Here is a 16,211-nt window from a genome sequence, read left to right on the forward strand (position 1 = left end):
ATAACCATATAGTTAACTCTCCCGTCTTCCTTTATAAATGAAGCGGGAATGTACTTGTTTCTTCCCTAAAGAATGCTTTCTAAATTGTTAGTGTACAAAAAACGCTGGGCAGCGTGTTTCAGATGAGCTTTTACAGAATGTGAGTGAACTCGCAACTGCTGAGGGATCCTCAGGTTTCTGCCTGCCCTATGCTCACACCCGTTGCTCCAAAGAGCAATTTTAAAATCCCTGTCACCTTGCGCTTTCTTTCCTGCAAGCTCGGTGCCTTTCTGTAGACTGCGTAAAAACTGAAGCTTAAAGCTTCCCCTTTCTTTTTAGCTAGGCTGCTCGGCCTTTCCTTATGTTCTAAAAATAGTGATCTGAGGGTGTTATTCTATTTTGAGCTTTTTCTACCACATCCACACCACATCTACCCATCCAGTTGTTTGGTATTTTTTTGACCTGTGCCTGGCGCAGACTTTTATCAAGCTGCTTGGGAAGAGGCGCAGTGAAGCGAGTGCTGGGCACGGGCAGCTCTTGCAGAGGTACCAGCCCCTGCCAGTCGGCACAGACACTCAGTTGCCCTGCGGGAGCGAAGAGGGTGGCTAAAACCCCCAAACCTGGCTTCGTAACGGTGCACACTCCTCAGTGGATGTTTTTCAGATATGTTAGAGATTAGGAAAGGTGAGGCTTCAGAAAAGGTAGGGCCCTGGAGATGCTGGGAGGGCTGGAGCCCCTCTGCTGTGAGGACAGGCTGAGAGAGCTGGGGGGGTTCAGCCTGGAGAAGAGAAGGCTCCGGGGAGACCTTAGAGCCCCTTCCAGTCCCTAAAGGGGCTCCAGGAAAGCTGGGGAGGGACTCTGGAGCAGGGAGGGGAGCCATGGGATGAGGGGGAAGGTTTTTAAACTGAAAGAGGGGAGATTTAGATGAGATATCGGAAAGAAATTTATCACTGTGAGGGTGGTGAGCCCCTGGCCCAGGTTGCCCAGAGAAGCTGTGGCTGCCCCATCCCTGGAGGGGTTCAAGGCCAGGTTGGACGGGGCTTGGAGCAACCTGGGCTGGTGGGAGGTGTCCCTGCCCAGGGCAGGGGGTGGCACTGGGTGGGCTTCAAGGTCCCTTCCAACCCGAACCGTCCTATGATCCTATGAAAAGCCACTTTTCCTCTTCAAGCTCTCCCTCTCACTATCTCCACCTGACATCGACTCTGGGTACTACGCGTTCGCCCTTCACGGAGCTGCAGCCGTGCCTCCTGACGGAACACCGGCGGGGCTCGGCCCGGCTCCCTGGCGCTGCGGGAGCCTCTTCCCTGGGAGGAGCTCCCTTCCCGCCGCAGGCGCTGCGGGCAGGGCAGGGCCGGGCCCCGCGGTGCGGGTTCTAGGGGTGCGGGTGCCGCCGCGCTCCCTCAGGCCCGGCGACCGTTGGGACTGATTCCCCCGCGCCGGGCCTCGCACCGCCCCCTGACATCACCGCGGCTCGCGCCCCGTCCCGCCAGCGCGCACGCGTGGGAGGTGGCCTGGGGTGGGGCGTGCCGGGATTGGCCGGCAGCGGTGACGTGGCGGCGGCAGGCGGAAGTGAGGGGGCTCCCACCATGCTACGGCAGGTGAGGGGGGACCGGGACCGGGACCGTGGGGCCCTGGGCCCGGGGTTGAGACCGGGCCCGAGGCCGTGGGGGCCTGGGTCGGACCTAAGGCCTGGGCCCAGGCCCGAGGCCGTGGGGGCCTGGGTCGGACCTAAGGCCTGGGCCCAGGCCCGAGGCCGTGGGGGCCTGGGTCGGACCTAAGGCCTGGGCCCAGGCCCGAGGCCGTGGGGGCCTGGGTCGGACCTAAGGCCTGGGCCCAGGCCCGAGGCCGTGGGGGCCTGGGTCGGACCTAAGGCCTGGGCCCGGGCCCGAGGCCGTGGGGGCCTGGGTCGGACCTAAGGCCTGGGCCCGGGCCCGAGGCCGTGGGGGCCTGGGTCGGACCTAAGGCCTGGGCCCGGGCCCGGGCCCGAGACCACGGCGGGGCCTGGGCCGAGGCCTGAGGCGGGCAGGCGGGAGCGGGGCGGCATCGTCCGGGCCCCGGGAGTGTGAGACGGATCGATGGGTGCATGGATAGGCGTTTTCTGCTGTCCTAGGCCTGCAGCCCCGCGGGCTGCGCTGCCAGCGCTGGGGGCCCGGAACGCGGCAGGGGTCGCTGGGAAGCGATCGTGCAGCGATTCACAGTCGGGGGGAGCGCGGGAGGACGGGGCAGGCTGATATTCTGCGGTGCTGCCCGAGGCTGGAAGCCGCTGAGGCAGGACTGGGCTCAGGGAGAGGGTTTCTGGATGAGAACGCTCGCTGCTGGCATCACCTTTCTGGAGGGGCTGTGATGGAGATGCGCCCTGTCTGTAAAAATAACCAATTCTGGTTCCATCACCAGTCTGTCTGCTAAAACGCAGGAGGTTGTGAACCTTTGCCTGATGTAGAAATAGCTTTTGCTCTCTAAGAAGGATGAAGAATAAAAGACCCTACTCTAGGCTGTGAAGTCAACTGCCTGGGTGCAAAAAGGATTCTTGGACTCAGATTGTGAGATTATGTCGATTTCACAAAGCACAAATCAAAACGTTTAATACTGCTCTTTTTCTTTTGTATATGGTTAAATCTTCAGATGCTTCCCAAAGTCATTTTGGTCTTAAGGTGACACTGTAATACTTCTGGGTAACCAAAATTCTCACTACTTGAAAACTCATTCTTTTTTCTCACATAACTCTTTGCACCTGTTCCCCGCTTTAGGACAGCAATGATGACATTGAGGATGTGTCTCTCTTTGATGCAGATGATGATGTATCCAGGAGATCAAAAAAGTCAAAAATAAGGTCAGTGGCAGTAGAGAGAGTTTCCAGATGAGGTCTGTGCGGGAGCCTGAGGAAGGCAGGACTGCCGTATTACATTGAAATACGTAATGGCAAATACTTTCCCTATTTGGATAGAGGTAATGGAAAGTGACTTTTACATAACTGAGAGAGGCAGTTCCGGAAGCTCAGCTTGAATTTGTAGATCTGTGCCATCATGCCTCTGAGTGCCCTCACATTTAATACATGTTTGTCTTTCTGTGCGTGAGGAATCTACACTGATACAGTGACACTCTGTAACTGGAGGTTCTCACCACATCGAGTGCTGGTTCTGGGCTAGTCCATTATCTCTTCCCCAGTCTTTGTTCTCCAGTATGTCTGGTGCTGCCCTGCTGTCTGCCACGTCCTGGCGTAGTTGGTCCAGCCGCCTCCTTCCTCGTTCTGCCCAAACTCCTGCCACAGAGCAGCATTCACACACAGGTGCTGTGGTGCCCCTGGCTCTGTACTGCATGTTTCTGACCTGGAAACTGCAGAAATCAGAAAGAAGGGCGAGTCTGCTGTGTTGAGAAACGGGATCTTTCCATCAGAGGTATTTCCTCTGTCAGAACTTTTTTTGAATTTACACCATTAAAATTGCCTTACATTGGACAGCGGGTAAAACTCCCTTTCCCCTTCCACCCCAAATTCTGTTTGCGCGTCAGGTGTGGCTGCACATAGAATGTGTCTTCCTTATGATGAGCTTCTAGTCAGTTTATTTCCCATATTTTCAGTAGTTGTTGCACGCTGGGTTCATGTTACAATGCTGACCCTCATCTTGTAAGTTGGCAGGAGATTGCCTTGGCAATGTCGTTTCTCTGAAATTGCTTCAGTCTTGTCTGAAAGAGCTGTGACTGCACTGTCCTTCATTCCAGGCATCCAGTGGCGTCATTTTTCCACTTATTCTTCCGAGTCAGTGCGATAGTTGTCTATCTGCTCTGTGAGCTCTTAACTAGCAGCTTTATTGCCTGCATGGTGACAATTATCCTCCTCTTGTCGTGTGACTTTTGGGCTGTAAAGGTAAGTTCCTAATCCGCTTTCTGTTATTTTTGTCTTACTATATAAGAATAATTGAATGAAGAATTCACGTCACAAAAAAAAAGTAACTTCTTTGTGCCTTTCCAACAAAATGATACCCAAGTACTGTGATGTATTGCAATAATACAATAATTGAAATAATAACTCTTAAATCGCTGTTTACTTGACTTCTTATTGAAAATCAAATACAGGACATCTATTATTAGCCTTTCTTTTAAAGTAGTGCAGGCTTAGTTAGATCACTCTCGAATCACCAGAAATATGCCTTACTTTATATTATTACAGTAATTTTTTACTGCACTGGACATACCAGAAAATAGATTGCTGTGGATGTAAGAGCCATGTAATCTTGTTTTCCCAAATGTGAAGCATTTAAAATAGCAACCCAAAGAGCTGGACTTTGGCAAATGGTTTCTTTTAGCAGAAGATATAAAGCTCATGGCTTTTCTATTTCAGAATGTCACCGGGCGACTGATGGTTGGCCTTCGCTGGTGGAACCAGGTGGATGATGATGGCAGAAGTCACTGGGTATTTGAAGCCAGGAAGGTAAGTTTCTTTCTTTGTATTTTTTTTCCTTCTTTTAATTGTTTCTGTTTTATGAAACCCCTATTAATCGGTGGTTATGCTTGTGATGGTAGATTGCTGGTTTACTTCTAGCCACTTCCAGATCTGTAACCACGGGCTTGTTCCACGTAGGCTGCTGAATGAGCTTTGCGATTGTTGAATTATTTAAAAATTCTCATGATGTATTGATCTGGCTTAATGTAAGTAATAAAGTTGCACGTAAAATGCAATAAATGTTCCCATGTACCATCAGTGACCTGCAAGTTTTCTGGTGTGAACTTGGAACAGGTGACATAGCTTTTATCTCCTATAGAAAACTTATTGGAAGTAGGAAGAGACATAATAGCATTCGTCATGGCTATTGCTTTGCCTTTGTGTTCATGATGGCTCCTGCTACCTCTTTACTATCCCATCTGTCAGGCACTTGACAAGGTGTCCCGTGTTTAGCCTTTTGATCCCTGTCTCGTATCTCTGTTTGTGTGGAGCTAATGGGATGCAGATCTGGACTGAGGTGAAGATCATTTCCTGCGGTCAGGACGGAAGTCTGCAGTGGTGCAGGGGCTTGAACCTGAACCTTTCTCTGTTTGAGTTTGTGCCCTCACACTACAGGCACATTCTTTCTCAAAACTCTGCTAGTTTAGAAAAACTAGAACATGCTGGGGACGGGGGGAAAGGTAGCTGAACTGCTGTTGGTGCTGGAAATTTACCCATAAGTTGTTAACCCAGTCCAGATTTTTTAACTAAAGTGAGAAGTGAGTACTTGCTTGGGATCTCCTGCTCTGTAAAGACTTCATAAAAATCAGTAGTGTAGTGTGAATCAGACCTCTGTGTGTAAAGAAAAAATTACCCTACTTTGATCCCTAAGAGGTGTCAGTATTTAGTTCTGCCAGTGCTAAGATTAGTGAAATTCTGGTTGTCTGTGCAGTGATTTGGAGGTAGAAAACATTACCGGTTTGGCTGTTTCTAGGCATTGTGACTGAACCATGCAGTAAATATCATGTTTCCCAGACTTAGCCTTTTAGCCCCAAGCATTCCAAGAGTATTTGATGCTGCTGCCTCCCCTGTTTCTGACAGAAAACTGACAAAAGGGTCCCTTAAATGGAAACATCTTCTGCGCAGAAAGATCTTTACGTGATGTAGAAATTGATCTAGGAAGCACCTAGTTCTGGTGTGTGGGGGCAAAAAACAGGGGGCTTCTATATTCTGGGCTGTTTGTAATGGCAATGTGAACTATACAATGGAGCAGCCTGGTAATTTCCATTTCCTTTCCATTTCTAGGTATCGACACAAGGGAGTAAAACCTCATCAGAAGCAGAGTCCCGAATTTTCTGGTTAGGTCTAATTACCTGTCCTATGATCTGGGTGATATTTGCTTTCAGCGCTCTCTTTTCTTTCAAAGTGAAATGGCTGGTGAGTGGACTCCCTCAACTCAGTAGGAGAGCCTGTATGTTACAGGCAAGGCGGTGTAAATCAGTGACTGTTTTCCTGTGTCTTAGGCAGTGGTTGTGATGGGAGTGGTGCTTCAGGGAGCCAACCTTTATGGTTATATCAGATGTAAAGTCGGCAGCAGAAAGAACTTGACAAGCATGGCAACCAACTATCTTGGGAAGCAGTTCTTGCGGCAGGTAAGATTTCTGGGGGTTCGGAAACCCTCCAGCCATATTTGTTTCTCTCCATCAGCTCCCTTACTGCCCGGGCCGTGAAAAGAAAGACTGAAAACATTATTAGTAGTTCTGCAGGGGGAACCTTCGCACCTTGCTGTGTTGTGAATTTGAGCCCCCTTAGTAAAGTCACAGAATAACTTGCTAATTGCTGGCATCAAGTTCCATTTGCAGGGCATCGTGAGCTCATATTATTTGCTGGTGCCATGGACAGGTGCCATAGAAGTTCCTGGAATATGGCTGCTATACTGGAAATAAGGAACACAGTGAACGTGCTGACAGCGTGAAAGGGGTTTTGATAAACTACTGCTCTTGGATAATGCGTTGCTAAATTATTCCTTCCATTGCACTGCTTCCTCTTCAGGTTGTGCTAGCCACAAAGCCATGCATCTGGAGGGATGTTGCGTTGGTCCCTGTGCTCCAGCGTGCAGCTGCAGCGTGTGGCTCTTAGCCGAAAGGGCTGCTGCTGCCCCTTATTTCTTTCTCACTTCCAAACAGCTCTTCTTAACCAGTCCTTTTCTGCCCCAGAGCTGGGTTTTCTTCCTTCCTTCCATAGGTTCCTGCAGCAGTAGGCACAACCGTCCCTGTTCCGCTTCTAGGCTGTCATTTCACTTCTGCTTTTACCGGGTTTCCTGGCTGTGGCTGGCTGGATTATGCAGCTGGCTCTGGGGACAGGTGGTTTGGCTGCCACAGGTTCACAAATATTTGCCGGAATTATTGTCGTTAGTGCAATCGAAAACTCAACCATTGCTGAACTGTTCTTCTTGGCAGTCTGTGCCGGGATTGTGCTCTTCTGTTAGCTGGGTTTGCTTCTGAATGCTTTTACTGCTGCAGCGGTTGACCAAAGGCCCAGACCAGTCTCGATCTCTGGCAGAAACGTCTGTCTTGCCCCAGAATCATGGCAGTGAGTCACACAATTCTCCCATACTCATTGTCGTCTTTTTTTTTCTTTTTTTTCCTTTTTTGCCTTCTGCAGACTGTGGCTAAAGAGGACCAAACAGCATCCTGAATGTGGCGGAAGCCTCAAGCCAGACTGGATTCGCAGTAGTGGACAACAGAGAGTGTTGCTCTGACCATGAGATTTGGGAGCTGCATACGTGAGGTGTGAATTAAAAGAAGTAAATAAATTGTGCAAGACTTCAGGTTAACGCTCCTAGCGACTTATATTCGATTTTCCACTAGCGGTTTGTGTTTCAGTCCTTTCTTTAGTTTGATTAATTAGAATTAATTTGCCTAAACTTTAAATCAAAAGTTATCCTAGGTGGCTTTCGTACAGGTTTAGAACTACTGGATGAATTAAGAGAAAATTGCCGGACATCTTTCTTCAGAAAAACCATGCACAAGCCGAGCCTTCTGTTATCCAAGAATTCCCCCAATTCCTCCAGCAGCCGGTGCCTCAAATAGTTTCAGTTGTGGACTTTGCTGCGTTTTGCTCTCAGAGGTCCTTGCTGCTTCTGTTACGGAGTTTAGGTAGCGCTCTTTTGGCTCCACGTCTCTCTCATTCTCTGATTTGATGGTGATTGTGGTGAAAGACGTCTAAAGAAAATGTTGGCTTAGTAGGAAGGTTATTGAAGTCTTGTGGAAACTGCAGAAAGTGACTTCTGAGCAGCTCCAGTCCTTTTTGGTTTTATATCTGAAGCTTTCTTGGAGGTCTCAGTAACATCTTAAACCCCTGGATTTATGGGAAGTCCCCCTTCTACCTGCAGGCCTGTGTATGGAGAGCGTAGCAGGAGTAAAACCAGGTTACGAGGAAGGTTGCAGGCACAATTTCAGAGACGGAGTGAATCTGAGAGCAGTCATTGTCTGACTGAAGCTCTTAAAGCGATGCCACCCGGCGGCGTGTCGGCCGGACAGTAGCGTGTGCTTGGTGCCGCGGGTCTTCTCTGGCCAGGAGGGCATAGGGTGGTGTGATCTGCGGTTTCCTCACCAGCCCCTCGGCGCAGGATCGCAGGGAACGGAACCGGCAGGGGTTTACGTTTGTTGAATCCATGCAGGGTGCTGTCCTCAAGCCGCGCTGCTCCCCACGGAGTCGGGGTGGGGGGGGCTGGAAAAAAGCCTTTTGTAGGATGGTGAACGTGGCGGCTGGCAGTGTTCGCTTAGATGGCAGAAAGTGGTGTGTTTTGTGTGAAAAGGTCTGTGAAAGGGATCTGTTCCTTCTTGTCACGTTGTTCTGTTCAAGGCAGATTGTGCTTTCGCAGCGGTGGATATTGTAAACTTCGGCTGAGGTATTTTAAATTAAGAATGTGGTTTCTTTTTGCATTAATGGGTATTGTAAATTGTGGGATTGCATTAACTCTCTCTCCCTGTACTGTAGCAATACTTGGGAGCTGTACATTTGTTTAACTCTTTGGATTGATACCTTCCTTTTGTAAATATGTATTTATAAAATCTTGAAATTAAAATAACGCTTTGTTTAACCAGACCAGATATCCCTTCTGTGATTCATGGCTGAGCTCTATGTATACGCTGTCTTCTTGTAATGTAGTTTTAGCAGGGGTTACTTGTCAAGTTAAACCGTGCTGTTGAGCGAGCTCTGGCACAGTTCCTTTCACCCAGGGGTCTTGGACAGTTTTCCCTGTGCAAACGCTTTCTTCGTAAGCGTGCTGGAGTCGTTATCATGCAGAGCTGAAGTAATTATCCCTCTACAAGGCTCGGTTGGAGTGGGTGACGTTCCTTCTGAGGGCACCGAGAGGGCTGCTCTGCCCAGGTCCCTGGGCAGGCGCTGCTGGCAGGTGGCAGCGGGCCACCATGTAGCGGGAACTTCTAGTCCCCACTTAACCTGGAAGAGATGATTTATTTCTAAGGAATGAATGTAAACAGGCCAAATGAAGTCAAGCGCTGAAATGAAGATGCTTCTGCAGCCGTGCGGGGATGCGCAAGTGCAGCATCTGGCCGGTACGGCGCGATGGAAGGGAAATCCTTTCTGCTTCAGTCCAACGAGCCCCCAATTTGTTTGGAAGGACGGCACCAACTCCGGCACAGCTCCAGCCACAAGGTAGTTGTTTTAAAACGTGTTGAAAGTTTTGGACTTAATGTTTATTCCCCTGCTGCCGAAGCTCCCCCCAAACGGCTGGAAAATAGAGTGTGCTTTTCGGGAAGTTGCAGTTTATTTAATCAAGGACACAAGCATTTATTAGTATGTGTCTTTAAATATAGCCCTCTTTGGCTTATTTTTAGCCTCTTGGCAAGCGTTCAGTCTTTCGGCTTCTGAGAAGCTGGCATTTTACTGCGTTTCTCCACGGTGTGGATCAGAACCAAATTTCTTATCGCTGCTCCAGTTGGGTGTGAGTCGCGTTTGATTTTTCACTCGCTGCCTGCTGGGGTTTCCTGTGAAGCAGGAAGTGGGAGTTGCCGCAGAATGGGGAAATTCTCTGAATGTGCTTTTCTTCGGCAAGCCTCGGGAATCCACGCTAAGCTGTGTAATGGTGGCCCCACCTAAGACCTCCGGGCCTGGGTGGTGGCTGAACTTCCAGGGTTTACAGAAGCAGAAATATTCCAAGAACAATAATAATAAAATACTATTTGCTCTGAAATAGCAAAGTATGCCTCAGGTGTTGCAAGCACAGCTGAAAGGTGGGCTTGAAATCATCCTCATTTTACAGGCAGAGCTATTTTGTGTCCTTGGAGCATTAGTGTCTTGGGTCAGCGAGGAGCTTCTTGCGGAGCTGGGGACAGAACGGGCCCTGGGGACATATGGTATCTACTTTGGGGTGCGTGAGGCCTCATCCTTCCCGTGTGTCCTAGGGATACGCTGCTCCGTTGCGCTTTGGCGGCAGCGGCGACCTGTCCCCTCCTGCTGCCTCAGACCAGCCTTGGTTTGTCCTCACCCACCGTGGCCTTGCCAGCGTGGCGCTGGCGTCCCCAGGGAAGGCGCCTCATTTCAGGGGCAGAAGCGAGGCTTTTTCTGACCTCGTGCTTTAACACATTACCTTGATGCACCTGGATATTCTCAAAACGCAAAAGCTTAAGAGGCAGTTTTGCCCCGTTGGGTGCATCTCCCCATCCCTCTGTGCTACTCCCAGCCCTGGGGAGAGCCGCAGGGCGAAGGAGGGATGCTGAGTGCGCGCAGGCGACCTGGCCCCAGGGAACTTGGGACCTGTCTCTCTTTTTTTCCTCTATAGATTTCTTGGAGACTTGCTGGGCCCGGAGGGCGGCGGGGAAAGGTCTATTGTAGTCCCTTGGCAGAGGCCACGCTCAGCCCTGCTCATGCAGGACAGGACATCCCAGCTGGTATTTCCTAAACAAAAAGCTGCAGTGACTAATGGAGAGTGACCTTTGGGGAGACCAAAGGGAGCGGGAATGCGGGTGAGGAGGGTGGACGTTTGCCAGGACCCAGCGCCGCTTCCAGGGCTCCTGGCAGGAAGGAATTTCTCGCTTCCCTCCTGCTTTTCTGTGCAAAACAGCCCCAATTTGGGGAGCAGGCGTCCCTCCCCGCCCTGCAAACCCACGGCAAACCGAGAGCCTCCCCACCGCCCTGATCAGACAAGCGAAGGGTAGAGAGAAAGGAAACGCTATTTCTGTTTTACTGATAGCAGCATTTTTATACCACAGAGGACACGTGAGTGCGTTGTTATCTGCCTGTGTGTGCCGAAAGCAAACCAGGTCCATTGAAGGCGATGCCAGTTCCTTCCTGTCCCCTCTGGTGCCAGCGCGTGGCTCGGGGCAGCTGGTGTTGGGGACACGCTGTGCTGGTTTCCGCCGCTCAGCCACAGCCTGCAACGCCCAGCTGCTTGAATTTCACTCCTTTTTCTCAGGGGGAGGCATCGCCTTCGGGTGCTGCTGTGGGGACAGCCTTTTCCTTGGGTGCTGCTGTGGGGACAGCCTTTTCCTTGGGTGCTGCTGTGGGGACAGCCTCTCCCTCGGCTCGCGGCAGTACGTGTGCTCCCAGCTCTGTCTCGAAGCTGCGAGAACGACCCTCTGCGTCAGACCGAACCCACCAAACCCGAGGTTTGTCTCCAGCAGTAGCTAATTCCGTGTGCCTGGCAAAGGCCGTATGGAAAAGGCAAACTCGCAGCCACTCCAGGAACACCTTTTGTACTTCCACAGGTTTGTGGCTTCCTCTATCACCTGATGGATTTTGCTGCCATTAATTTGACCGACTCCTTTCTGAGCCCGCACAGACTTCTAGTATTTGCAGTGTCCTGCGGCAGAGAGCTCCACAGATTAACGCTGAGTGTGGAAAGATGCTTCACATCTCGTTCGCGTGGAACCTGCCTCCAACTTATTTTGGTGCCCATGTGGTAAGGGAAGAGAAGGCCAGGGGTATTCTCTGTTTGCCACCATACGCGGAGGCAAGATGCTGGGTTTTATGTTAAACTTGGGGTTTGAAATCCCCAGAAAGACTGAAACTACTGTTGGGATCCTGCTGGATCAGCTTGCTGAAGAGCCAGGGTCTCTCCTCCCAAAAGCCACCAGCTCACCCTGCACCCCCAGGAGCAGTTGGCATCCCCCAGGAGAGGGATTACTGTCTGCCAGGACTATCCCAGCAAGGCCACAGGTTTAACTGGGGTAAAGATGTCCACGAGGACGTTGTGGCTTCACGTCCAAGGGGACTTTTGTAAGGAGACAGTTGAGCAATTGGACCTCAAGAGAAGATTGGGATGTGGGGAGTTGTGGGATTCCTTCCAAGTATCTTCCTTTTCTATTCCTGGCAGGGCTGAGGATGACTCAAATGCTCTGGAAGGGCTGGAAGGTGCTTTGATGCCCGGCAAGGGAAGTGAGCCAGTGTGAGAAGGAGAAGAAAGGCTGGGGCTGAGACACTATTTGTAAGACATCTACATGTTTTGGGCTAGTCCCGGCTGCGTGCCTGGTGCTTTACCGGGGCAAGCAGCACAAGGGTACACGTTTTTTACAGTGATACTCAGCAAGGCTGGCAGGGGTTGTCCCCGTTTCTCAAGATGGGTAACGAGGAGCAAAGCCAACGTGGATACACACACCGAGCCTTGCCCAGTGGCTGGACTGGGCCGGGGCTGAGCACGTCCATCGCGGGGCAGGAGCCAGCCCTGGGGGGGACAGTGGGGGCAGCACGAGGCAAGACAGGGCTTTTCTCGCAGCGGCCAGGCTGGGGCTTCCCAGGGGTGGTGGCAAAGGCCAGGAGTGACCCCAGGGGATGGAGCCCCGGAGATGGGGGGGGAGCATGGTTGGGTTTCCCTGGAAAGGGAAGCATCTCGATTTTCTAAGGGATATTTAAAGAGGAGAAGGAGGAGACAGTATTTAAACCGTAGTGTAGTGCAAGGTAGAAATGGGCAGCAGAGGTGATTTTAGGCAGGGAAGCTTAGGGCCGTAGGGTATAGGCTCCAGGTCACGTCACGCTACTGAATTATCTCTAGCACAGATGAACTACATCTGCTTCAAATAGCTGGCTTTGTTCACATTAAAACGGCCACTCTGCGTCATGCCAAAGGTCACTGTAACTCCAAATCCGGTTTCGGACCCTGCCGATGCTGAGGAAACGAGGATGTAAAATAACGATGCCCCTCTTGCACCTGCTTAAAGCCTGGCAGTCGGTGGAGCGGGATCTCAAAGGCTGTGTCCGCAGCGTCGTCGCTAACAGCTAGGAATTTGTCTCAGGACTCGGTGGCGTCCAAACCCTCCCATGGCGAGGTATTTCCTACAGAAATGAGGTGTTCCCGGGGAACCCTTTTGGTGTCCTTCCCCTGGTCTGAAAGCTCTTATTTTATTCCCATCCTTTGTTACGGATTTTTTCCACAAACTATTCATTTGTAAATTATCCGATTAATGGCTATTAAAGCCAGAATCAGCTCATCCCCCAGCTGCTTGCCACACGTTTCAAAGAGCTTTAATATTTGCCAGGTGGGACTCCCCTCGCCAAAAGCCACCTTGACGCTCGTCGGCTGTTTCCTTATCTCTGTGAATCCCGGTCTGTAGAAGCCCAACCAGTTTGCTCGGTGTAGGAGTCGGAGTTTTCTGGTCTGTTGTTCCTCATTGTCCTCCCAGAATCCTTTAAAAAAAACAAAACAAAACCAAACCAGTATCGCGCTTGCCACCTTCCACCCGTGTTGGCAGCGGGAGAAGCAGTCGGTTCGCCGGGGGATTAGTGACTCGGTGGGTTCGTCCCTGAGCCCTTCGGGCTCCTCCTGCGAACCTCTTTGGCTTGTTGAGTTATTCCTCTTCGTGCCGCCAGCTTTGCGCAAACCTCCTTCCATTTAGTTCATTTTGGGTGAGTTCTTTAGATATTTTTTTTTCTCTTTTTTTCTCTCTTTTTTTTTTTTTTTTGGTCACACACAGCAATGTGTAAACAACTCCATAGTAACCAGTGGAGTACATGAGTCATGTAGCTTTTCTGCCGCGGGACAGACTCACTTGCTCTTGCCTACTGCCGTGTTTCCAGACTAGAGCAGGGTTTGGTTGGTGAGATGATTACTCACGGTTTCCTACTGACTCTGCCCATGTGGAGTCCGGCCCTTTTTTGACGGTTTCTATGACTTCTCCCCCGTTAGATAGAGCTTCTACCCCTGCGGGACCTTCCACGCTTGTCCTCTGTCCCCTCTGCTCTAAGGTTTTAAAACTCCATGGAAGTTTCTTTTAACTAGGAAGCCGGATTATATTTTGCTTTTGTTGGAGCCCTCCCTCACATGTGGACACTGTTTCAGAAGGAATTTGAATCGCCCACCGAAACTGCCTTTAGTCTCGGGAACTTCCACACCCCGCTTCCCAGCATCCGAGAGCCCACCAGGCCGGGGAGGGGCCTGACCCCACCTGCGGGCAGAGGTCCTGACCCAAAACCTCACCCGGAATCTCTCCGGATGAGAGGAAAACGCAGGGTCTGTAACATCCCATCCACATTAAGCGTTGGAACAGGCTGCCCGGGGAAGTGGTTGAGGCACCGTCCCTGGAGGTGTTTAAAAGCCGGGCAGACGTGGTGCGTAGAGATGTAGTTTTAATCTAAACTATGTTGTGGTTTTTGTCAGAGTTAGGTGGACGGTTGGACTCGATGCTCTGAGAGGTCCCTTCCGACCCAGGCAATTCCATGATTCTATGATCCCTGGGGTTTTTTTCTCTCTGTTTGCAGCCAGGTGGGGGGTGAAGCATCCCCTGGCGTTCCATGGGACTGGGCAGCCCTTAGGGGACGTTAACCCGGCTTTTTTGTTAGCCTCTGGCCAGTGACCCCCCCCCCAGGCAAAACCTCCTCATGCCCCCATGGTCCTTGTGTCTACGGGCAGCATCAGCAAACATCTGGAGCAGCCTCTGCAGCTGGGGCCCTCCAGGCTGCGTGACGCACTCCATCCCTCTCTGAACCCGGACGGCAGCAGAGGGAGCTCTTAGGCTTTTTTTTTTTTAAATTAATTAATTTTTTCTTTTTTTTTTTCTTTTTTTTTTTTAAATGGAACAAAGAAAAGTTTTCTGGCAGGGCTCGTTGGAAACGCCTCTGAGGATCCATCCTACCATGTGAGAAGCGCCAGGAGGAACCTGCCAGCCCGGCGCATCCCATGCGAGCGTGGGACAGCGGTGGGAAGGGTGTCACCTCCCCGGGCGTCACCCCTGGCTGCGGCCGCCCGTCCTCCCACCCCTCGCAGAGGGGTGACAAAGAGGGAAAACAATAACCGAAACCACCTCTCCTTCCGTTAGTGCTCCCTCTGAGCCTTCTGGGGCCGAGCGGGGATATAACAGGAACATGATTTCACCGCCCTGATGTTACGGGGTGGTGTGAGCAACCACTTGAGTTGGAAAAAGTAAGTAAATAGCAAATTTATTCCCAGCTGGGTGTGTGTGTGTGGGACCGGCTGGCTGGGTTGTCTCCTCAAACAGACCTCGGGACCTTCCCGATTTTGGGGAGTAAACTCTTGATTTAAATAAATGGTTTGTAGGATGCGGTTCAACCCTGCACCCCTGTGCCGGGGGACACGTCACGCCCCCATGGGTCCAGCATCCCTCCCTGGTCCGTGGGCTGGGTGTTCCCCAGAGCAGCGTCGCGGTTCGGGATGCAGGGATGGACGTTTTACCATCGCTTTTAGTGGGAGCTGCCAGGTTTAGTTGTTGGACACCACTGTAAAAACCATGTCTGCTGCTTCCAGGCTCAACCACGTATCGTTGATGCTTAGAAGCAGCAGCTAAATGCTTTCCCTGCTATTTAATTGATGACATTTTGGGACGATAGGACACAGGGGACGGGACAACCTGGCACCAGTGGCAGCCAGGACCAGCATCACGTGGGTGCACTAAAACTGGTCCAGCACAAAGCGAAACAGATCAACCCCCATCATTTTTTTCTTCTGGTGGATTCAGTTTCACTTGGCGTGGCCGGGGACGGGGAAGGTGATCCCGTGATCCATGAGGGGCAGTGAAGAGCCGGGGCAGCACCTCTCACCCCTCACAGCCCGCACCCCATGCCAGCCCCCCCCACCTCGGTGACGCTGTGGGGTACAACACTGCTCCCCGGCGCCTCCATCCCACCTCGATGGCTTTCCACAGCTGACAACCATGGGGTTGTGGTGCCTTTTCGCAGCATACCCTGAGCCCAGGTCCCTGGAGCTCTTGGGAAGGTCCTTAGGAAAGACCTGGCTCCCTCAGGTCCTTCCCAAACCACCACCCCCCTGCCCTCCCGGCCTTGCAGCACTTGGGTCTGGCTGGTTCTGGTGGTGGGTGAGGAATAGCCGTCACTTGCTCAGTGACATTTCAGCGCCGAGCCATGCTTTCAAATTGTCAGGTCTGTGTATCCCCCTGCCACGGCCGGTTCCTACCCACCAGCTCCCAAACCCATCATGACCTGGTTTTGCAGTTGCTCCTCATCCCTCCTTGCTCCAGCCAAACGGTTCGGGCCCCTCTACTGGGGTGGTCTCACCGAGAGACGTCAAGTACAAACATCCCCAGTGTAATTTTTGGCAACGTCAAAGTTTCTGGCTTCAGATATATCAACAGGACTTGTCATTACATTTAGCTGCTTTCCCCTACCCTCGCTCCCGTGAGACCTTACATGATTTTCGGATCTCTACAAAACATCTGACCTGGTACCCGAGCCTCGGATTTCATTTTCACAAGGTGGGACTGCAGTTTGCCTCCCCTGGCTGACATCCCCATCCGTGCGGAGCCCTGTCGCATCCTCATCCTCCATCATCCTCATCCTCCGCCAGCGTGGCAAGCGCCGTGACCCACGTGTGTCTCGTGGC

The 16,211-nt window shown here is 51.6% G+C and overlaps 1 protein-coding gene across 1 annotated transcript; it reads left to right on the plus strand.

Moving 5' to 3' along the window:
* Positions 1–1,321: 1,321 nt before the first annotated feature.
* LOC141751242 (Golgi apparatus membrane protein TVP23 homolog B-like) lies at positions 1,322–8,506 on the plus strand. Its single transcript, XM_074607687.1, has 7 exons — positions 1,322–1,577; positions 2,727–2,809; positions 3,697–3,841; positions 4,316–4,405; positions 5,702–5,833; positions 5,920–6,048; positions 7,061–8,506. Exons 1-7 carry the CDS (start codon positions 1,566–1,568, stop codon positions 7,091–7,093), a joined length of 624 nt encoding a protein of 207 aa, XP_074463788.1. The 5' UTR covers positions 1,322–1,565; the 3' UTR covers positions 7,094–8,506.
* The last annotated feature ends 7,705 nt before the right edge of the window (positions 8,507–16,211 follow it).

The sequence above is a fragment of the Larus michahellis genome, chromosome 14 (genome assembly GCF_964199755.1).
Source record: "Larus michahellis chromosome 14, bLarMic1.1, whole genome shotgun sequence".
Classification (NCBI taxonomy): Eukaryota; Metazoa; Chordata; class Aves; order Charadriiformes; family Laridae; genus Larus; species Larus michahellis.